Source organism: Rhyacophila brunnea, unplaced genomic scaffold, assembly GCF_057557595.1.
Source record: "Rhyacophila brunnea isolate RB1 unplaced genomic scaffold, BYU_Rbru_1.0 scaffold_1, whole genome shotgun sequence".
Lineage (NCBI taxonomy): Eukaryota > Metazoa > Arthropoda > Insecta > Trichoptera > Rhyacophilidae > Rhyacophila > Rhyacophila brunnea.
In genome coordinates this window covers 45,908,181-45,932,692 of record NW_028232751.1, presented here as the reverse complement: position 1 = coordinate 45,932,692, position 24,512 = coordinate 45,908,181, and the positions used below count along the sequence as shown (strand labels likewise).

Genomic DNA, 24,512 nt, shown 5'->3' with positions numbered 1-24,512 from the left:
TGATAATTTTTAAAAAATCAAAAAAAAAATGTAAATTATTTTAGTTATTTATATAAATATTGTTAATATGTACAATAAGTAATATAAATTATTCAGGAAAATAGTAATTATGGAAGGATAAAAAAAGTTATGTAAGAAATTAAAATATAACGCAAGTAACTACGAGAGAGAAAAAAATGTTTACTTTTATACATAATAACACAATTTACATTAAAAATATGGAAAGAACAATCATAATGTTAATAAATATTTTGTGTTAATACAAATAAATCACATTTTATTCATTTTATTGGATTATTGATAACACAATTTATATTAAAAATATGGAAAGAACAATCATAATGTCAATAATTATTTTATGCTAATACAAATAAATCACATTTTATTGGATTATTGATAACACAATTTACATTAAAAATATGGAAAGAACAATCGTAATGTTAATAATTATTTTATATTAATACAAATAAATCACATTTTATACATTTTATTGGATTACTGATAACACAATTTATATTAAAAATATGGAGATAACAATCATATTGTTAATAATTTTTTTATGTTAATACAAATAAATCACATTTAATTAATTTTATTGGATTATTGATAACACAATTTAAATTAAAAATATGGAAAGAACAATCATAATGTTATTAATTATTTTATGCTAATACATATATATAATATCTCACATTTTATTACTTTTATTGTATAGTTTATACACCAATCGACTATTTTTCCTGCCTTCGAAATATATGTGGAGCCAGTATTGATTGATGTTTTCAAAATATTTTTTTTCCAATTAATTTCTTGTCGTCTTCTCTTTGCACCTTTAGATGGAGAATACGTTGATCGTACATCATTTTCATCATGTGTAGTCGAATTGGGATTATTTGGTTTTTCATTTGTCAAGGTATCATTGTCCATTATGATTTCTGGAATGGCGATTATGTCATTACAATGCACTGAAGTGGACGGAATCGCAATATCTTGATAATCATTGCGGTATGTTTGTATTGAATCAGTTTGCGGTTTCGATATTTCATCCATTAAGTAATCCAAAACTTCAGGAGATTCGTCAATATCTGGAGCACTTGATGTAAACGAAATTATACTGGGACAGTATTCTGAATAGCTAGAATTGTAATCCTTATCTGTCGTATCGTTAGAATCTGTAAAAACAAAATATAAAATTATAATTTAATACTCCAATGTACGAGGGTGGGTCAATAAGTCCTTAGAAAAGCCGACAGGTGGCGCGACTAGTACTGTAAGCGGTTTGTTTTCATGCAGCGGCACTACCGATTCAGTATGCTGCGAAGTTTCAATCAGATTGGTCGGGTTGTTGTTTTTTATTTTCGTACATTTAAAAAAAAAATTTGCTTGTTTACAAAAATGGAGAAAATTGAGTTTAGAGCTGTTATTAAACATTTTAATATAAAAGGGTTAACAGCAAAGGAAATAAAAAATGAGTTGGATTTAGTTCACGGCATATCTGCTCCTTCACTTGCAACTATTTATAACTGGTTAAATGAATTTAAACGTGGTCGTACATCAACAAAGGATGAACCACGCTCAGGACGTCCTGTAGAGGTGACTACACCAGAAATGATCAATAAAATCCACGATATGGTGTTAAGTGACCGAAGATTAAAGTTGAGTGAGATAATTGAGGTTACAGGGATCTCAAAAGGTAGCGTCATTTCTATTTTACATGACAAATTGGGCATGAAAAAAGTTTCTGTAAGATGGGTGCCGCATTTGCTCACAGTCGACAACAAACGCAATAGGGTGGTGGCCTCTAAAGCCCTGTTGTCGCTCATGCAACGCAATCCGGATGAATTTTTTCGTCGCTTTGTGACTAGATGAAACATGGATACACCACTATACTCCCGAGACGAAAGAACAGTCAAAGCAGTGGATTGCGAAAGGCGAACCATGTCCAAAGAAGGCGAAAACCGTAAAATCAGCTGGTAAGGTTATGGCTACTGTATTTTGGGATGCACGTGGAATTATTTTCGTTGACTATTTGGAAAAAGGAAAAACAATAACAGGGGATTATTATGCATCTTTATTGGACCAGCTAAAAAACGAAATTGAAGAAAAACGGCCTCATTTAAACAGGAAAAAAATCCTCTTTCATCAGGACAATGCCCGTGTTCACACATGTTTACGATCAATGGCTAAAATTGAAGAATTGAAGTTCGAATTGGTCGACCACCCACCGTATTCGCCAGATTTAGCCCCCAGTGACTTTTTCCTTTTCCCAAACTTAAAAAATGGCTAAGTGGACAACGTTTTTTTCAAATGAAGAAGTCATCGATCGGACAAATGCTTATTTTGAGGACCTTCCGAAAACTTATTTTTCTGACAGTTTAAAAAAAATTGAGAAACGTCTAACCAAGTGTATTGAGCTCCAAGGAGATTATGTTGAGAAATAAAAAAAAAATACAAAAATAAAAACTGTTTTAATGCTTTTTTCTAAGGAATTATTGACCCACCCTCGTATATACCCTATGATTAAAAAAGTAGATAACAGAGTGATACCAGTAAAAAACATTCCTAAAGATGAGTTTACAGTACCTAACCTTATAGAATTGCTTATTTTTCAGAAAAATTAAAACTTAAATCTTTTCTAACATCTCAATATTTCGTGGTATTCAGAAAATACATAGATCGTCTGCTACATATATAACAAAAAAATAGGTTTTATCAATATAAAACGCAATATAATTCAAATACTTATTCCCCATAATTTACTACCTATGAGGGTTAGTTTCTTCTACTTTGATTGGATAGTGTTATAAAACTTATAAACCAACACAAAATCTTTAAAAAAATAAAATCTTCTATTGAAGCATAAAAAACGGTCCTGTTTGTTGTGAAACTATGTCAAATAATATTACATAAATTGTATTATATTTTAATAAGTGGTTAATACACACACAGTCTCTTCACCAAGAATCGAATAATATTTTAATAGTCTTACGTTGTTATAGTGGTTATATCATATTATGCTTACCTATGACTTCATCGTTGTCAAGGGATTCTTCATTCACCATGTTTTTCACATTGCAGAATACGCCACTTGCTTCATCCAATATACAAGTAGTATAATCTGTAAATCAATACACAAGCACATTAGATACCATGATTTGGTAGATATTCATAAAATATCTCATTTAAATAGTAAAGTAGTTAAATATATAAAAATACAGATAAGTATGAATTACAATGAAGAAATGCACAAAATAAAATTATTTTAGAGGGTTAGCGCAAACCAGCAATCATTGCGTTATAAATTAATCAACTTAATATTAACATAAGCTAATTGGTTATCAAATAGTATTTTCTTTAAATAGTGGATATCATTATCTAAGCGTTTCATTATGAACTTTCAAAGAAACATATCATATACAATATCAATTTTCATTCATATCTAATTCTTTTTTATTTAGGTAATTATACAAAATGTAAACTCTGTCCAATTTTACTAGGATTAAATAGCTAATAACTTTCATAATAATAAAACAATCATAATCAATAAGTAAAAAGTATGTAAATGTATGCAATTACCACTCTCACCACTACTAGATTTTTTTAAATTAATTGATAATTTATTTTGAAGTCCACCCGATGCTAAATGCAATATATGTTTTGCGCGATCAGACATGGTATAAGTACTAATTAAATTTTAAAGAAAATAACGATAATTATAAACCGTTGATCATAAAATCATATAAATTAATACCAATTAGGTCACTAGTCATAAACACAAAGATTACATAGGTAGGTACTTAATACTTATTTGTAATTAATGATAAAAATTCTCAGTCGCTAATCAATGGGAAAGTTAAACGAAGAAATTATTCTGTGTACATTTTACCATCTACACGACGTTTTATTTGTTTCATCTTTTCCTAAATTTCTATTATAATAATATATAGGTATAATATAAGGCACCAAGCCCAAAAATTCAAAATTAAAAGAAATTCTTCAATATTTATGTAGAAACGAATAAATGCTTCTTTGACTGCATTTTGTATATTTTTGTTAATGTTTTATTGCGGCCAATAAATGCGTCTCTGTGAAAGCCCGCCTAATCCTTTTAGGACATCCCGCCAAATAAAATTATTTTCCCAGGATACTTAGAAGTGAGTAAATTTAATGATTTTGTCTACGAGACATATTTAAAGTGATAATATAATAACAATACTGGCTACATTGTCATATTTGCAAAAATATTATGTACATGTGGTGTACTTAGGCCCACATTCAATAATTTAATGTTTGAATTTATTTTGATCTTAGCCGAAGTCATAATATTATTATAAAAAGGTAATATTCCCACAAAATTTTATCGGTCTTTTGTAAAAACTCACTATTTCGAAGTGTCATAAAAAGGATTACCTATTTAACTTGTTTGTGTCATAAATATCAGTCCAAAATTACCATGTATTCCATTACACAAATAATAAAATTAAGTATCTTTACTAGGTATTTGTTTTCTATTAAATAATAAAAATTGTCAAATTTAGAAACAACATTACCGACTATTTTTGTAGGAATTTGTAATAATTTCAAGAGCAATTTATTTTATTAGTGTATATTATGTGATACATGGTGGTATAATACGTATCGAAATTATCGGCAGAGTGCATAAAACGTTTGAACTGAACCTTTTGTTGAGTTTAAATAGCAGGGTGTTTAGTCAACGTGTGTTTTCAGTCTCCAATGTAAGCATTCAAATTTTTATGTCTTGTTAATTAACAGAAAATCCGAAAAATTAAGATTCTTACAATCTGTCACAATAATGACGTATATGTTGACGAACACACACAAATACAGAAAAAGGAACTAATGAATAAATGAGCAATCAAGAGTCTGCGGCGTATTTAGGTATGTCCAACCCTTAAATTGAGATGGGCCGGACATAATATATCGCAGCTGAAACGACCGCTGAATGAATGCAATAATCCAGTAGTTTTAGAGGAACGTAAGATAATTAGAATTATAATAATATGCTATATTGACAAGATATTTAAGTTCGATGAAATCACGTGCCCGTGAAAAATAATTACCAAAAAAAAATGGAGAAAGCGTGAGGAGGCCTTTACCACAGTGAATAGAAACAGGTGATGAAATAATATAGTTTCACAAATTTTAATGCAAATTAATTTGTTTTCTACGAGGAATTTATTTTATATTAAGTAATATAATATTTTCACATTCGGATATAATACTACTGACCATTTTTTAATTATTAATGCGTATAAATTCTGAAAATATCAATCTTTTTCGAAGATATACCAAAACAAATTACGAGTCTTATGTGATACATCAATATAAAACATGGTGTCTATTCAGATATCCGTGAAAGAGCGTAATAGCAAGTATTATGAGCCTCTTACTCGAAAGAAAGAGCGCACGACACGTTGCTTATTTAGATATGACTATACTTTTCGGAAATTTCTGTGAACACAAATTTAGTCGACGCAATATGTTGATATATTGCACAATCGTCGAAAACCTAACTTTGTCAATTTTTATGCTAGAGACCTGAAATTCTGAAATTTTTACAGGACATGCACAAAAAATATGATATTATAAAAAGCTAATAAAACTTAATACGCTATTTTCAGACTTATAATGGTTTTTCTAGGGCACGTCGATATGTAAAATAAATAATAATTTAAATTTGAATAATCCATCGATGTCTTCTAAAACTAGCAAATTAATCCACAATAATTAATGCTGACTAAATTTTATTCACACAATGGGACAATTTGTAAACTTTCTAAATACCAGGAACTTTTTTTTAACGTGTCCGGGAAAAAACATTGTTTTGGATTTGTGTGGTTTCCAAGGAAGAACGATGATGTATGTGTATGTACGTGAATCGTTATTGCAAATGTAATAAATTTGTATTTTTTTTGTCATTTGTATTTAAAATTTATAAAGATCTAATGCTGTCATTTTACTTATGCGATCATCGTAACCGAATGTACGTTCAAACGACAATGATTAGACTTGTTCGATCATCGCCTACTTGATTTGCAATCATCGCATAAGTCAGATTGCCAAAATACTGTTTTTATAGCACCATCGCTACTATAGTAAGAAATAAGATATTATGTTATTGTATTCTGCATAACCATTGGCTAATGTAACACGAGAAAAAAAACCTGCAAGACTTGAAGAGCTCCAAGAATACACATTGAGTTGTTATGGCATCAGCCTTAGAAATATTTTATCTAAAGAAGTGACTGATGTTTTGTCAGACTGTCTTCTATCAAAGGTTGGCGACCAACTTGCAGTACAACACCTCTCTATCCTAGGTCAGTCATATCAGATCCCTGACGCCTTGGACACTGAGACTAATAGATGTTGTGTGTAGCCAACAAAATGTCATTCTACCTATGCTCATGCTGCCTCCCGGGAGTAAATAACACATCTCACTGTTGAGAATATGGCAAACATTGATGAAGGGTGCAAAATCATCAATCGCATAATAGACTATGTACAAGACTGTTTTAGCATGCTTCTCGGGCTCCGAGTCGAAGGCGCCAGATTTCATACAAAACCCTATGAATTGGGCATTCCGTTTATACGTTTCGACTGTCGCTAGGTAGATGTGTGCGGTCTCCACAAGCAACATTGGATCGCTATTCTCTGAAAGTTTGATTTATGGCTGTGCGGCACACGAGGCGACTGAGAGCCGACTAACATTCATATGACCGCAGCGATGAAATCTCAAGAAAGTTATCCATAAGTGTGGACAGTGACTGAAGAAGCTAATTTTTTTGTCATTTGTATTACTTATAAAGATCTAATGCTGTCATTTTACTTATGCGATCATCGCAACCGAATCTACATTCAAATGACAATGATTTGAGTTGTTCGATCATCGCATTGATTTGCAATCATAGCATAAGTGAGATTGCCAAAATACTGTTTTTGTAGCACCATCGCTATTGTAATCATGGAAATTGTAATAGGTGAATTAATCTATACATTTCATTATCTACTTATATAAAAAATGGCGTATAAAAATATGAGCAATTATGAAAGTATATCCCGAAGCTCATGACGGCATCTGCGGCATAATTACCGAAGAAAGCTTGCTAAAATTATCGTGACTACATTTTTACTTCGTAAACGTCACATTTTTAGGTTATGTATCGTATTATGATAAAGGCCATAGACAAGATGATCTGTAGTATTTATTAAATTTAAATATTATCATCCCATAATATTATGTAACTTTTATAAATAACGCCTTTGTGAATTAAAATTACTGTAAATCCAGAATCTGGATTATAATACAAATAGGTACATTCATATAATTATTATTACCAAGTCTATGGTCAGTATCATAGACTAATGTCAGTATTTTAATAATAATATGACAAACTATTAAGTGTCCGATTCCATTCGCGTTGACGTTTTTTGACAGGTATTAATTCATAAAACGTAGATGATTAGATTAATTGCATATTTATTCGTTTATTTGTCTAAATAATTGTGTTTTAACGTGACATTAGTCGACTCTAGTGTTTGAACATTGCCGAAAATCAGTAATTTGTCGATTTTGTTTCACTTCATCGAATTTAACCTTACTCTCAGATTGGTGTCTTGTCCAATTAAATACACAACTCTTAGCTTGTATCTACATTCCGTGAGACTAAACGTATTACAGTTGGCTAATTTATCTGTTTATGTGTGTAGATTTTCATTGAGTTGGGTACCTATATTCAAATCATTCGGTTTGAGGTTATGTCTGTTGTGTGGCAATTTTTAAAAGTTTCGTTGAAAGTGCTTTCATTCCATTTAAAACATCGTCATTTTTCATGAGATACAAGCGACCTTGTCATGAATTTGTGTGTTTAATTGGAAAACATGATATCATTGATTAATCGCAAACATAATTTCTGATATCATTGTGCGAGCATATTATAAACTGACATCGCATCGCATTGAAAATGTATTTCATCACAAAGTGCATAGATTAATCGCATATTTATTCGTTTATCTGTCTAAATAATTGTGTTTTAACGTGACATAAAGGGGCTCGTAAACGAACAACTTTTGACGGCAATTGTGTTGCTGTTAAAAGTTCCCCAAAATACGAAAATAGTAGTCTACGTTGCCGAAACTTACCATCTATTGTCTTTGCTTTCTGGCAGCACGGTTGGTCGATATATCGAATATCGAACTCAATTAAAAAATAAAGCAATAATTGCTAGATAAATCTATTTCATTCTCGCTCTACTCCATTTGTGCGTCTCTGTTTGACCTCACCCCTAGCAATAAGAAAAACATTTGTGACAGCCGATTCGACAATACGTTGTTGTAATTTTTCGCTGTGTCGTTATTAATATTATTATGGTGTTATTACTAATCGTCAATTCACACTACGTACAATGAATAAATGGAGAAACGACAGGGTATTGTGGTTTATTTACGTCCAGAGCTATGGAACATCGAATCCAAACTATAATGATCCTAATATGAAAAGGCCAACTACAAAGCTGCACAAACTTCAAATTTTGACATTCTTTTAAAGTTTTAAAATACATAATTATCAATAACCAATTCCTGGTTTATATTACTTAAATTGGTTTAAAATTTGGCTTCTTGTTTTGTTTCAGAATTTATAATGTCGAGTGAAAACAAGGAAGAATTACAGAAACCAAAACTATCAGATAGAAAAGATAAAAAAAAAAAATATGAATCGTATTTCATAGCATTTGATGAGAGATTTGCGAGAATAGGTTCTCAAAAAATGACCGAATCCGCTCCGACTTTGCACATGACAAATTCACCAAATAATATAATTTTGGATACATCGGTGGTAATTTACAACTTATCTAGTGTTCTCAGAATCTTCCCAACATTAACCACTCAGCTAAAGAAGAGCACACCTGTGAGCTTTGAAATCGATGATGAAGTAGTACCTCAGACACAACCTATAGGTAAGAATATTTTCAAACTAATATGAATCTGATTCAAATGAATACATGCCAAACTTCTATTAATAAATTATTGAATACAATTTTCAGTCCCTTTTACAAATTATACACCGGGGAGTTCCTTCGCCGTGGACTTGCTGACAATCTTCCTAAAAGAGATATGCTGGGATCTTACTATACTTACAGACGAGGAGATGCAAATCAAAGCCCATAAAAATGTTCTCATTTCAAGGTATGAATGACTTAAAATAAATTATGAAATGAGTTTACTTTACAAAGTTGTTTATTTACAACTTCTTGTGAGTGACAATTTCGTTAGTTGCTACTCAGATTTCATATTGTATTGGTTTACTTTTATGGTATCCTACAAATAAATACAATGTAGGTTTCATTTTCAAAGAGTTTCTTTTTGAATCTTAAAATGAATGAAAAATGTCTATCTTTTGGTGTTTCTAAGGATTTTTTGGTTTTGATAATAATTATTAAACAATTCTTTTCCAGGTGCCACTATTTTGCAAGAGTGTTAAGCGGTGAATGCAAGTATGAAGAGGTTATAGCTCTCGACGGGTATGATTTCTTTTTTAATTTATGTTTGTTTCCATATTCATATTTACATTAATTTTTTTATTTTTTCTTTAATGCTTGGCATTTTTAATAATTTTAAAATAACGGTTAAATTTGTAGTGTTACTCTAAGCCAAATGAACTAATATTCCTTTCGGCAGGCGGTCATGTTCTACTTTGGATGTTGATGCAAATAACTTTTTCTTAGTTCATGTCCATTCCTTAGTTTGAGCATATGAATGCCACACAGCACCTCCAATAATCCCTGTCGCTCTCCAGTCCTATTGCATTTTCCCATGTTATGCCAGCATCACGTAGTTTTATCATATACTTTATGTGAATGGTATTTAACGGCCTTACAAGATGCCGGAATTTGGTTGGTTTGAAGAACAGGCAGGCCTGATTGAGATTCTCTTGAGGTAGATATATCTAATACGTCACTGAGTTAGGCTCAATGTCGTGTCTTCAGTATCAATGTGATAACATAATAAGTATGTACATAATGTTCCTAATTTATATTTTTTCCCCTAATATTCGCCACCCAACTATTATGAATATATTTGTTGATACACCATCACTGCCCTAGGGGTAGTCATTTCTATAAAATATTGTTTTTTTTAATCGTGTTCTTCGGTTTTCTTTTCAGATACATGTTTAGGACCGTCCATTTTGCTATATGCCACCTGTATGCGGGAACCATCGAAGTGCCAAAATGTGTTAACCTGGAGGATTTGGCTGACCTAGCAGCAAAGCTGCGCTCCGATGGGATATCCGCTTCTTTGGATGATGCCCTGGCCAGAAGATATTGCCATTATTTCCATGAGGTAAGTGTTTTCATACTATCATATTTGTTGCGAGCACAAAATATTTGATATGGTACTCATAGCTGAGTGATCCTTCTGCGAAACAATACATTTTTCTTAAGTGCCCACATGACCCACGTAGGTCTTAATTGAGATTTTATGTTATTTTCAGAGCATAAGCGTGGACATTCCTTAAACGTCGTTGATAATCTTGTTATATAATTTTGAAGCCTTATTATCCCTTAATATTTGATGACTGCTTAAAGTATTTTTACTACATAAAATAGTAGATATTCTTTTAAACCTCTCGATCTAATGTTTTAGATTAGAATTTTATATTTGAATATAAGTTAAAGTGTATAGAAATAAACCAACGGTGTTCCAATAAGAGGTCCTTTTTCTTGAGTGTGTAATTTGACAAGATAATTAAGAGCTAGTCGAAGAATCTAGGTTATCACAGGTTTTGTTTTTGTTCCGTTACGACCAACCGAGTACCCAAGTACACACCGTTTTTTTTTCTTTCGGTTTGGTACTTGTTCATACACGCGCGGTAACATGATCTTACTTCCTACTTCAGTTATCGTTTGACAATTTATGGCTACAATGTATGTTGAAGCTTAGCACTGGGAAATGCCAATAAAAATAGTGTATTTAAAAAAAAAATAGTACTTACCTTATTATTAGGTCAATAAGTATTATAAAACAATCGTTATTCGTAGGATATTTTATCACGTTTGAATGGTCAAAGACATGGCTTATAATCAGTGTCTTAAGAATTATCTTCAAATGTGTTAATCGTGCCCAATTTTTGAATAAGAAAATGTCTAATTCTTGTCAAATTTGAGATCGCAGAGATTATAAATAAAAAATTTTATCGTAAATATTTTACTATATTATAATGTTAACAACAATTTTAGTAATGGTTTTATAAATGTGTTTGACTATATTCTAAAACATTATATTGAGAGTTTTAAAATAATACTATTTTATGTAAATATAAAGGATAATAAGGCTTCAAAATTATATAAATAGATTATCTTCAACGTTTAAGGAATGTCCATGAATTTATGGAATGAAAATACCATAAAATCTCTATTTTGACCTACGTACCTATGACCTTGGCGCACATGGGTCGTTAAGATTTTTAAATCTGACAACCTAATCACTTTTTTTAACAGATTATCATGATCTACTCAAATGACTTACGAGTAGTAATTGTTGGAACGATCAACTTGTTGGTCTCTATCCAATTATTTATTTAGCAGATGAGTGGTTTTCCATTAGATTCATAAATTTTTTCTAGATGTCGTGTATATATATATATATAAATCCAGCTATCATTGGTGCGTCCTTTTACAGACCCCACAGTATAGCGTCCATCAGAAAGACTTGATTTTTCGTAAATTTAAATAAAGTATATTCTTTTTGTCATGCATCTGACAACCGTGAGGTATTTAAATTTTTGAAAAACGTTTATTTAAAAATATACAAAAACAAAAAACCACCTTTTAATAACCCGCTTATCGGAACTCCTTTCATATTAATACATTAAGGCGTCCTGCATATATTTCGTTATAGTGGGTAGCGTCTAGTGCGTCCAACTTGTATATTTCGTTAGATTATCCCAACAATCGGACGTCTTGCAACGTTGCCACTATTTCTTTACGTTTTTGTTTTATAGTTAGGTACGTTGTTATTGAATGTGAAAGCGTTCGTGCGTAATTATGAGTATTTTGGAGACTATTATTTAGAATAGAAAAATTGGAATTGTACTCGTATTTATATTATTATGTTTCGTGATATGATTGATATATGTAATGTTGGGTATTTTCCATCTTTGTCTTTTCATTCTCCCGCCTCAATTTTCTTCCGTCTTTGCTGGAATACTTATTTTTAAGTATCGGAGATCTTGATATCTTCTATATAGTAGGTGGCAGTAGCGAAGGGTGGACGTGGGCTTTTAAGATCCGCCATAAATAGTTTTTTGTTAGTCATAGGTATTTGTTTTTATTGAAGTAAGACTATAATTTACAGAGGGTGCTGGTTTGTTTTAAAAAATCAATTAAGCCCTGCCTAAACCAAACCATAATAGTTTTGGTATACTTTGGGCGATACTACAAAATTTTACACACTTTTTCATTCATACTTATTAGTTTTCGTTGGATTACATATTATTACAAATATTGTTGGTTCATTTTTTTAAATTCAATAAACATCCTAAACATCCATAACATGTCTAAAGTTACATTTGATTTAATTGCATAAATTTAGATATTTTATAGATAGATGAATATCTTTTGACTGTTATTTATTATGGATTGGTTTCGCAGGGTCTAATTACATTTTAAAAGCTAAAAAATACCGTGTGTAAATTGTAGTCTTATTTTAATGAAAACAAATACGTATGACTGACAAAATTTTATGTGCACTATTTATAGCTGATCTTAACAGCCTATCTCCATCCTTTGCCACTGGTAGGTGGTAATTAAGTTTCAAAATTCTCTGATTCCCTTTACTCTGATAAGTGAAACTATATTTTGCGGATTCATTAATTGTATAAGCAGAGTGTTGATTATAAAATTAATAGCATAATACCTGTATAGGTACCTACATTTGAATAAACACAAAAAAACTAGATATTTATTTAGTTTATACAATGTCATCATCATTGTCCAGGGTCTAACCGATGCTGGGTGAAAGAAAAATAGTCATAAGCCACAATTTTTTTTTTATACATTCATATTTTAATAGCCAATGGATAAATCATATTATGTTTTTCCTTGTGATGTGTAGATTAATAATAGTACACACAAATGAACACAGCAAAACGGCCATGATAATATAAAAATGCTCATATCTCAAAACAATGTTTTTGTGGCATATTATTGTCTTGTAATAACCCATTCAATTGTAAAAACGTGTATCTTCGTATTTTAAACATTTCCTTAAATATCATTTTTAAAAGGAAATTAGAGGGCGGCAAACTCAAGGACCGTCCTTGACGGCAAAACCCTTAGCTATGTCACTACCTTATCTTAAAGGAAAAGCATAAAATGTAACGAAACAATGGTACTGTTCGGTTATACGGAATACAGCGGAAAACGCATTTTTAGAATACCCGATATACTGGATTATTTGTTAGTTTGGGTTAGTTTAGGTTAGGTTGGGTTAGTTTAGGTTAGGTTTGGTTAGGTTTGGTTAGATTAACCTAACAAATAATCCAGTTTCTCGGCTATTTTCAAAATGTGTTTTCCGCTGTATTCCGTATAACCGAACAGTACCGAAATAATTAATAAAAAAGGTTTTTATAATGAAATATTATTTATCTTTTATACATTGAAAATAACGTAGTATTCAATAATAATTGGGTGTCGTGACACACATAAAAAGTATTTTCATTTTATTGGTACATAATACCTTAATATAGTTAAGGTAATTGATAAAATTATACAATAGTGGATAGGAAAAAAAGGTACCTACCTGATCTGTACTTAAAAATAATCATACAAATTAATAATAGAAAATAACTATTCCTAAATAAAGTTAGGTTGGTAGTTAGCAGAAACATTAGTGGATAAAAATAATAGGCACCCAATATGTACTTCAAAATAGTTACATAATTTAATAATTAAAAAAATAACAAAAACAATGCCTAAATAAAGTTAGGTTTTTGGCAAAAACACAATTATGTATAAGAAAAAAGTAACCCAATATATAATGAAAAATAGTTTAACAAAAAACAAAAATACAAGAATTACCTATAAGTACCAAAATAAAGTTAAGATGATTGATAAAAACATACGAGTATCAATAAAATAGCTGGTAATAAACTCTTGCAAAAAATTGCTAAGCTCAATAAAGTATCTTTCCCTACCAACAATAAAAATAAAGATATTTATGATACTGTACAAAAATTTAATGCTAAGTAGGTTACTAAAACTCCAAAACAGTATCCGAAACAATAACGGTAATGCGATAAAATAATAATACATACCTACCTAATTTACCATACATCGCGACTATCCGAAGGTCACATCATAGGAATGAGCAATGAATAAATAAATATTATTTTTGCATTACCCGTGCTGACATTATAAATCTGGAATACAGCGTTGCCAATCGTAGGACGTACGACACGCGACACATTGTAAACAAAAGATACGTGCACAAATATACAATCATGGCTAGTAGCGCCGTCAGCGACAAAACTGCAAACTACAAATACATATTTTGTTCCTATGAGGTAACAAAACTGCGTCTGGGCTATTTTCGTTTTTAGACTCTATGAGCGGTTGGGAGATGAGATAACGTAAAATTACATGAATTCAATTCTGCGTCCGTATACCGGACGCCGTATTACAGTTGGACGCAAGATTGAATGAAAGTGTCCTATTAGATGACGCAGTAATGATAGCGGGATGTATATATATATATATATATATATACCCCGTTGTTTATAAACAGAATCGATATACATATTTACATGATGAATATGCGAATGCGAATGCAATTTTTATGATGTAGAATTCATGTAAAACAAGTGTGATAATATAATAGTCGTTTATGCATGCGCATGTTCGTGGATGAAATTATTTTGTGCAATTATGCATTATGCTGTTTCTTTTTTGCCAATTTGCCAAGACGAATATAATGGGATAGGTACCTATCTGTCTTTATTATTGTTTCGCTTGCGAGATGTAGATGATCACTTTTTGTTTAAAATTCAGGTATTTGTAACGCATTACGTTTGTGTATGTCTGTTTTATGTATTTATTACGATATTTGCCAAGCGTGTACCTGCAAGCGATTTATAAAAGTGCAACACTGTCGTCAAATAAACGCATTATAGACTCGTAGCATCGTAGCTGTGTACCATATATATTATTATTCGCAGTGTTAATTTTTTTAAATATTTTAATATATAACAACTCGTCACATACTAATTTCACATTTTTATTAATTATTAGGATCACTTTGTCCAACAACTACACAATACCAATTATCAATAATTGTTTTTCACCATATTGTTAAAATTTTGGAAATGCAGAGTTACACTGCAGTCTGCGATCTGCACTATTTCACATTTATAGCTGTGCCACAACACCCGCTTCACATTACCAACAGAAGCTTAGATGATTTTTATAGCTCGATGATATAACAGTCACCTTGGTATTGATAGTAATTTTATTGTTAAAATAATAATATAGTAAAGTTGTTGCGTCCGTGAATTTTTTATTGTAAAATTTTACAACAGAGCAACAAAAATATTATAAATTTTATTCATGTGTCAGCCTTTCTTTGTGATGTGATACTACACATTTGTCATGTTTTTCTTTTCAGCCTTGTTCGACCTGCAAAGTGTCAGGGCTAGAGTGCTTAAGATTAACGCACTCTACAGAAAATGATATGTTCAGCACAGTTTTGAAATGGGTCAGAAAATATATTGAAATATTCAAAAGCGGTATTGCGCAATTCGAATTACCAAATAATGTAGTTGAGATGGTTTTCAAAGATTACCATCCAGAACTGGTGAGTTAAAAGAATGTATATTAGAATAATGGAATTTGATTTTTTCTTATATTACCGTGATAATATATTTGTACTGGAGTAGTTACACAATGTACCTATCTCTATGGTTTTAACCTCTAAACTAATTAATTTGTAAACGATTACATTTCTTTTTTTCCCCCATATTAATGGTTTTAAATTAAATTTGTGTTGAAAAAAATCTTATTCACAATTATCACAAGTAACCTACTATGGCGTGTTTGCACTGATGCAGCGGTGGCAAACCTATGGCACGTGCGGAATTCTGCTGCCACGCGATTATAGTAATATCTATCTATATGTTATATAAAATACCAAGTATGCTTGTTTAGATGTATTAATGTAAGTCAAATGTGGCTTGTTGGTGATATAAAATCATATCATTTAGCTTTTAATTTTAATAATCTTTCGTATTGAAGTTTTGAAATATGACATTTATACAAAAGTTATTTAAAAAAAGTAACTCATTAATTTAGTATCTACCTAGCAGTGGCAGTGACATTATATTAATTCGATAATCAATTTCATTCAACTAATCTTTGTTATGTATATTATATAATATTACATACAATTATTAAAAAAAAATACAGAGCTGTTACTTTGTCATACAATACATCATATGAGGCGTAGAGTTACAAAACCCGCTCTGGGCGATTTTTCAAAAAAAATAGTTATGAATGTACGCAGGAGCTCTTTCGTAAGACCTATCTTCTGTTCTAGGTGAGAGTTTTAAATCCCTCTCTGTTTCTTCAAAAAATCTAAATAAATATCGAGGAGACTGACTAAACCCGCTCTTAAAATAAATTTCTTCTGGTAAAACCTCTCTGCGTAACCGGCCAATCAGACGCCGTGATTTAAATAATGACTCTTCACGAATCCTTTAATCTCCATACAGACCGTCAAACCGTTTTCTCGTGCGTGTCATAATTTTGCTTCAATTATTTTACTATTTTTTACTTTTAATAATGAATGTTTCAATAGTTAGTGTAACGGAATCTCAACAAGAACAATCAAGGAAGCGTTTGAAAAATTCAGCTGCTTGGAAATGTATTTAAAAATTGACTATATTTTGCTGTATTGTCATGAATAACCCAGTGGTGGCTCATATTATTTTCTAGTTTTACGTGTATTTTTTGTTGTCATTTATATTTAATATTCTGTGTGATATAATAAAATATCATAAGGTTCTCACACGTTTTTATCAATATTTGGTTTGTGTCAAAAATATAATTAAAGGAAAACTATTTTCTGTCGGAGAAATGCTTTTTGTTTGATAATTTGTACTATACAAATGATAGATTTAGTAGGTTATGTTACGTTAGGTATATTTTTCATCTCCCTTGATAAAAAATGACATTCCTTATCATTATCTCCACGGGACAATTTTTTTCGTCATAAAATTGTATCATTCGTATGAACGATAATGAATTTTAATTCAAATATGTTTAATAATTTGTAGATTAGCTTAGTTGTAATAACGACACATAGTTAACAATGCTGTGCTATCTTGTAGAAATACCGTTACTTTTGTAATACGTTTTTGCAATAAATTTCAGAAATTCCACGTTTACTATTATTTGTATATAAAAAGTAGCAGGAACAACAGAAAATATGTAATAAATATTTATGTGGGAAAATAAGTAAGCTCATACATCGCGACTTTTGTTTATCGGATCTGGTTTCTGAATTAAATGCTATAAAATATCTAATATACCTAAGTAAATTATGAATAATATAGCTTAAAAATATTATCATTTTATTTTTACATTTAATAAATAGGTTGGTAGGTAATGGTGGGTTTCCCACAGACATGGAATTTGGGGACACAGGTAATACAGGGATTAGTTAGGTAAACGCCGGTACTTAGGTCCGCTGGGTTTTTTTATTTATGCTATTGATATTATTAAAAAATATGTTATTGTTATTTCAAATTATCTTATAATTACCTTAAGGGTTTAAAAATATCTTTCTGATTCAAAATATGGTCATTAATATTAAAATTATTAGGAATTATTAGGGTACTTATATAATTATAAAAGATTAGTTACCTATTAAACAAATAATTTGCATGGTATGTAGGTAATAACTAATTGTCTCCAGAAAAAGTAACATTTTTTGATAATGGTTTTTTTTTGTTTATTATAGAATAAAAATAAGTACATGACATTAACATATTAAAATTAGAAAGTTGTACAAAGGCAATTTGACATAGTAAAAAGTAGGCACTATTCAACTAAATAACTATTTTTTTAAATCTAAAAAAAATATTTTCAAGACAAGTAAATACCACTATTTTTAAAAAATATTACATACCAATATAACAGCTAAATATGTAGGTACAATGCGAAAAATATACAGCTACCATTAGGTAAGAATGGCTACAAAATATTTTCTAGACAAAGTAAATTTGAAAATATATTACATAATTAAAATAAATACGGACCGCTACTAAACTATCATCTCCTGTCGACAATGTACCATTGTGCGACAAACTCCGCTCTTTTTAAAAAAAATCCGCGTCGAACGCCGCTCTGTCAGGTAGAGACTGACAAAGACCGCTCTTGGGATAATTAAAATGCATTTATTTGAATAAATACAGCTTATACATTGGATTTGACATTTTATTATACTTTTCCGTATGTAACGGAAGAAATATAATATCTAAAATTACACTTAAATCGTCATGATATGCCCAAAACAGTTTTTCGTCATTTACTCAAAACTCAAAAAAGTCTGTAGAGCGGGTTTTGTAACTCTACGCCTCATATTACACAGTACTTACCACTTGGCCAACATCTCGACGATGACTAAATCTGAATACTGGATAATAATTCCAACATATTAGTATGCATCTGCTGCGCGTGCGCGGTGATCTCGTCAAAAACGCTAAAATGCTACATGCTAAAATATTATTTAAGCTTCAATTACATTGAGCTACTTTACGAGCTGTTTGTTGGCGAATTTATAATCTGCCTGTAAAGTCGCCCAGTGTCGCCAACAAACAGCTCGTAAAGAAGCTCAATGTAATTGACACTTTACTGACCGCTGCGACTCTATCGAAATTATTATGGCCACAATTATGGTATCTTCCGTTGAATCTGTTTACGGGAAAATTATTACTTATACACAATAATATGCACTCTCTCACTTTCTTGAATGAGGTTTTGTTCGCTAGCGAAAGAGGTATTATATTTTTATTTTGTGTATTATTGTGTCAGTAGTTTCAGTCAATAGGTTATGGTAGTTCTCGTATTGTCTATATAATGCTCCATCCAGAGTAGAATTTGTGTTTTATATTAATTTTCAATAATTTAATTTAAACTAATGTATTTTCATTTCAGAACAAAGACAACATCATGGAAAACTTAGCGATGTTCGCAACGATACTGAATAATAAAAACGTCAGTGAAATGGTGGCGACGTTTGCAGTTGTCAAACAATTTATTAAATACATTGCGTCTAATTTAAATGCTGTCCTCTGCTCGAATGCATTTTTAAAATTAAAGGAGGACACAGTTAAGCATCTGTCGCCTATTGTTATCAATTGTCTTTTGCTGGGAGCAGAACGAGCCAGTGTAAAAGATGCAATCAGAGCATACGATAAATTGGATGATCTAACCGATGACCGGATGCATAAAATGTGGATTAATCTAAATAGCGAATTATCAGTGATATGCGAAAAAGTCTTAATCAAGAGTGTACTCCTGAACAAGCAGCGGCCACAATGGGTGGTGGAAGCAAAGATACTGAAACCATCAGTGAAACAGCATATCGCCGATTTACTTTCTGCAGTACGGGCATATACGGACTTTAGGCTTGTGCGCAATGTAAGTTTATATTATTTTCCTTTTTTCCACCAGACCCAAAATTCGAACCCAGGACCCATAACACATTATAGGCTGACATATTACCGCTCGGCCGTCGTGGGCGCTTGAAATAATACATGTCTTTTTTAATTGTGTATTTAATGTGTACCCAGAGAATGGACCTGATAGGTTGATATAAATTACTGACATCCATTTCTCGTAAAAAATATCTGTTATGGACCTCTTCGTGAGGCGGCCAATATCGACACCGAATTGTTGTGCCAATTTTGCAACTTACAAAAACAAGAAGTTTTCTTTTTCATTTAGAATATTTACGATGGCTATGTACTGTGTTAACTATATTATTTTTCCTTGTTTGCAGAGAAAAAAGACCATGACAGTACGAGAAGAAACTGATATTATCGTTAATGCCGTGGATATCTGCAACGCAAAGAAAAAAGATGACCGTTTGAAGAAAAAACGTAGGTCTCAGGACCAAACTAAAACTAAACATGCTCCGAAGACAACAGTTATTTACCGAAATGAATCTTTCATATATAAAAAAACCGTGTTTACAGCACAGGTAAAGAATACTAAATCATTGGGAAAGGTGGTTACGACGACCGCAGTAAAGAGTCTCTCAAAGGTTGCAACAGCCGCGTCAGCCCTGAGTCGTACTAAAGCACCGCAAATTGTCAAATTGAATAAAAAATCTAGAATTCCAGTGCCAATTGTTGGAAAGGCGTCAAAGAATGCAACAACAGCGTCAGCCCTGAGTCTTACTAAAGCACCGAAAATTGTCAAATTGAATAGAAAATCTAGAATTCCAGTGCCAATTGTTAGAAAGGCAAAATCATATCAGCGCAATCCACCTAATTATGACGAAATTATTTTGAATTTATGTAGTGGAATTGAAACGCTGCATATTACAGATAGTAATGTTGGTGTGGCACAATCACATCAAGACAATTCGCCAAATTATGAAGAAATTATTCTGAATTTATGTAACGGAATCGAAACGCTGAATATTACAGATAGTGATGTTGGTGTACGACCTGGGACATCGGGATTTCAGCACTCAATACAAAGCAGTTCTGCAAAAGTGGTTCAAAAATCACCTCATGAAAAGAAATATTAAACTGGTGCTTCTGTCATAAACCTGACTGACCCAGCTTTTGTTTATTTGGAATCGATCATCTGTTTGAAAATTTCTTTTTTATATTTTTATGTTTATTTGATAGATACCTACATAATAAGTGTTATTCCAAGTATGTATAATATCTTATCTCATCTCTCAAGTATTTCTTTTCAGTTTATTTTTTACATACTTTATTTACTAAGAATACCTACATATTTCCAAGTGAAATTAATTTCTAGCTATTTAATCGCCGTGCTTCAACTGGCCGCGATGATAATGATTTATATTTATATTTTTCTTTTTTTTTTATTATTTATTGTTTTTTTTTTAGTTAAGTATCAATGTTTTTTTGCAGACTTTGTAATACTTCAAGTGTCATATTTACAATGAATCAATTTTCGAAAATATTCCACCTGCACTTAACTGTAACTTGTACTGCCATCTGACTTAACAGTACAATATAAACTTTCCATTAATAATTAATACTGTCTTTGAGAAAAAGAGACGTAAAGTTCCATAGACTGATTATTAAAATGACCTCGTTATAATTTTAATTATGTAATTTTCATCTCTCTGTATTATTATCTATGGCAATATCAGTGTATTTTAAAAGAACTTTTGCACTGAATTTATATACTTATTTATAACTTGGTCACATCAGCAATAGTTTAAAAATATAATCAATTCTTTTCAAATTGTATCGCAAAAGTGCTTATTCGTTAGAATTTTTTTTTATTAAAAGGTCTGTAGCTTAGTATTTCTTATATTTCGTAGGAGTAAGCTATAATTTTATACAAATATGGTTCAAACATGCATGACATTATCCTACAATTTATTGTTAGGCTATGTTGCTAGAGTATTTTGTGAGGCGATATGCTGAAATTCTTCTAAGAGTTAGTTGGTGATAGCTGGTCGATTAATCTTATTATTGAATTATATTTATTACTTCAAATGTTCACTAACGAAGCTGCCATTCCTAGAAATGATTAACAATAAATGTAGATTCGAATCCTGCTGAGTGATTATTGTTCAATTTAATGGCATTCTTTCAGGGATCGACTGTAAAATGAATTATAGAATCTATTATAGCATTTGCCTTTGCAGGATTATTCCACATGGTGGTTATGTGGTTTGTTAGTTTGATAAAAATAAATTTGGAATTATTAAAACTGTTTTGGGTACCAATCAAAACGTGGTATTTCCAGTGATATTAATGTAACTTTTTATATTTAATGCTGGTCTATTTATTATAAAGTAAAGTATTCTCTAGTCACCTGAGATGTGCAAAATTGATTTACCTATCATTTTCCCACTAAAAAAGATTTTTGTGTTTAGTAGGTAATATCGAGAATCGACTCCATGACAGAATTAGAATAGTGTAGGCATAAATAATTATCTAAGATGGAACTGAGAATTTATAGTATTTATTGTGATCCGTAGCTCTGTAAAATTTATTATAGAATTTGCCTTTGCAGGACTCTTTTAAGTCCACATGGTGGTTATGTGGTTAATTAGATGGATAAAAATATATTTGTAATTACTAAAAGTTTTTTTGGGTACCAATCAAAAGGTTATTTTCCAGTGATATTAACATAACTATTCATATTTAATGCTAGCCTATTTATTATAAATTAAAGTATTCTGTAGTCACCTGAGATGTGCAAAATTGACAATTTACCTATCCTTTTCCCAATTAAAAAGGGTTTTTGTTTGTAGTAGGTAATATCGAGAATCGACTCCATGACAGAATTAAAATAGTGTAGGCATAAATAATTATCTAAGATGGAACTGAGAATTTACAGTATTTTTTGATAATTAATTTGGATACATACCTATTGAAAAAAAATCTATTTTTGTATTATTATACATATCCAAATTTACAAATTTTCTGAGATTTTCATTGTTACACGATTGTTAACTTCATTTTTTAAGTGCATCTTTAGTGTATTATATTTGCACAGAGTCATGTTATGTAATTTTAACCAAGATGAACTGAAATCTAATCTATCTAGGATATCTAAGATGAACTGAGAATTTACAGTATTTTTTGTGATTGTGTGCAGCTGCAAATGTGTCATTTGCACATATTATTGTATGTATTGAAAAAAAATCTATTTTTGAATTATTATACAGATTTTCATTGTTATACGGTTTTGGACTTTATTTTTTTAAGTGTAACTTTATTTTATAAAGTTTGTACTGAGTCACATTATTTGATTTTGTAATATACAATACTAATTCTTGTGAATGCTAAGTCATGATATTTAAACGAGTATTTAATAAATTTTGCAGTCTTCGATCAGCTATATAAACATCCTTTTTATTCAGCAATATTTTGACAGATTACAATGTCTGCAATAATTAAAATGAAAGCCGCTCAAGTCCATGTTAAACACTTATTTTTTATATTCTTTTCATTCTAAATTCATTGCATTTTTGCAAGATCTATGATTTAATGTATAGGTTACTCTAACATTATCCGATTCACAAAGACTTCTTTCTTACATACTGTAGTTGTGACCAGTAAAAAATGAGTTTTAGCCATTTCTTTTTCATTCCATGATTTATGGCCTCTTATGTTTTTTTTTTTGTTTGTGAGTCAATGATCCTGGAAGAGTACATTTTTCGTTTTGGTTATGAACTGAGTTTAAATAGTTAATAATATTCCTTTGTTAATATTGTTTATGATTAAATTTTGATTGTGATATTTGAAACTTACCTGTGATTTGTAAAAGTGCCTAAGTAGTTAGTCATTGTAAAATTTCTGCATAAGTACATAAAACGTATTATTTTTTTAGTACAAATTATTCATTTGCTTAAATTGTTTATGTTTTTTTGAATTTAAATTGTTTATTAAAGTTTTGTGATAAAAAAGTACATAAGTATTATTTTTTTTGGTTCAGATTAATCATCTGCTTAAATTGTTTATACTTATGTTTTTTCTGAATTTAATTTTGGACTTTATTTTTTTAAGTGTAACTTTATTATATAAAGTTTGTACTGAGTCACATTATTTGATTTTGTAATATACAATACTAATTCTTGTGAATGCTAAGTCATGATATTTAAACGAGTATTTAATAAATTTTGCATTCGTCGATCAGCTATATAAACATCCTTTTTATTCAGCAATATTTTGACAGATTACAATGTCTGCAATAATTAAAATGAAAGCCGCTCAAGTCCATGTTAAACACTTATTTTTTATATTCTTTTCATTCTAAATTCATTGCATTTTTGCAAGATCTATGATTTAATGTATAGCTTACTCTAACATTATCCGATTCACAAAGACTTCTTTCTTACATACTGTAGTTGTGACCAGTAAAAAATGAGTTTTAGCCATTTCTTTTTCATTCCATGATTTATGGCCTCTTATGTTTTTTTTTTGTTTGTGAGTCAATGATCCTGGAAGAGTACATTTTTCGTTTTGGTTATGAACTGAGTTTAAATAGTTTATACTATTCCTTTGTTAATCCTTTCTATGCCGCAATTAGTTAATTGATAGTAATTAACATAAGAATTGGTGTAATTAGGGCGTCTAAAGACGCTTTGGGCACTTAACTGGTTAATATTGTTTATGATTAAATTTTGATTGTGATATTTGAAACTTACCTGTGATTTGTAAAAGTGCCTAAGTAGTTAGTCATTGTAAAATTTCTGCATAAGTACATAAAACGTAT

The 24,512-nt window shown here is 30.6% G+C and overlaps 2 protein-coding genes across 4 annotated transcripts; one reads left to right on the top strand and one right to left on the bottom strand.

Moving 5' to 3' along the window:
• Positions 1–470: 470 nt before the first annotated feature.
• LOC147079860 (uncharacterized) lies at positions 471–7,183 on the bottom strand. Of its 2 annotated transcripts, none has more exons than XR_015070436.1 (3): positions 7,112–7,183; positions 3,023–3,118; positions 471–1,172 (listed from the first exon to the last, which is right to left on the bottom strand). XR_015070436.1 is itself a non-coding variant. In XM_085945093.1 (3 exons), the coding sequence occupies exons 1-3, from the start codon at positions 3,671–3,673 to the stop codon at positions 658–660; spliced, it is 708 nt and encodes a 235-aa protein (XP_085801219.1). In that variant the 5' UTR covers positions 3,674–6,345; the 3' UTR covers positions 471–657. The 2 variants fall into 2 exon arrangements, 1 of the variants encoding a protein (XP_085801219.1); XM_085945093.1 differs by lacking the exon at positions 7,112–7,183 and adding an exon at positions 3,577–6,345.
• A 227-nt stretch (positions 7,184–7,410) lies between these two features.
• LOC147079859 (uncharacterized) lies at positions 7,411–20,963 on the top strand. 2 transcript variants are annotated; one of them, XM_085945075.1, is made up of 8 exons: positions 7,411–7,456; positions 8,652–8,975; positions 9,063–9,204; positions 9,474–9,539; positions 10,182–10,359; positions 15,679–15,867; positions 19,227–19,712; positions 20,074–20,963. In XM_085945075.1, the coding sequence occupies exons 2-8, from the start codon at positions 8,660–8,662 to the stop codon at positions 20,827–20,829; spliced, it is 2,133 nt and encodes a 710-aa protein (XP_085801201.1). In that variant the 5' UTR covers positions 7,411–7,456; positions 8,652–8,659; the 3' UTR covers positions 20,830–20,963. The 2 variants fall into 2 exon arrangements, with proteins under 2 accessions (XP_085801201.1, XP_085801208.1); XM_085945082.1 differs by lacking the exon at positions 15,679–15,867 and having other exon boundaries at positions 7,414–8,975.
• Positions 20,964–24,512: the final 3,549 nt, after the last annotated feature.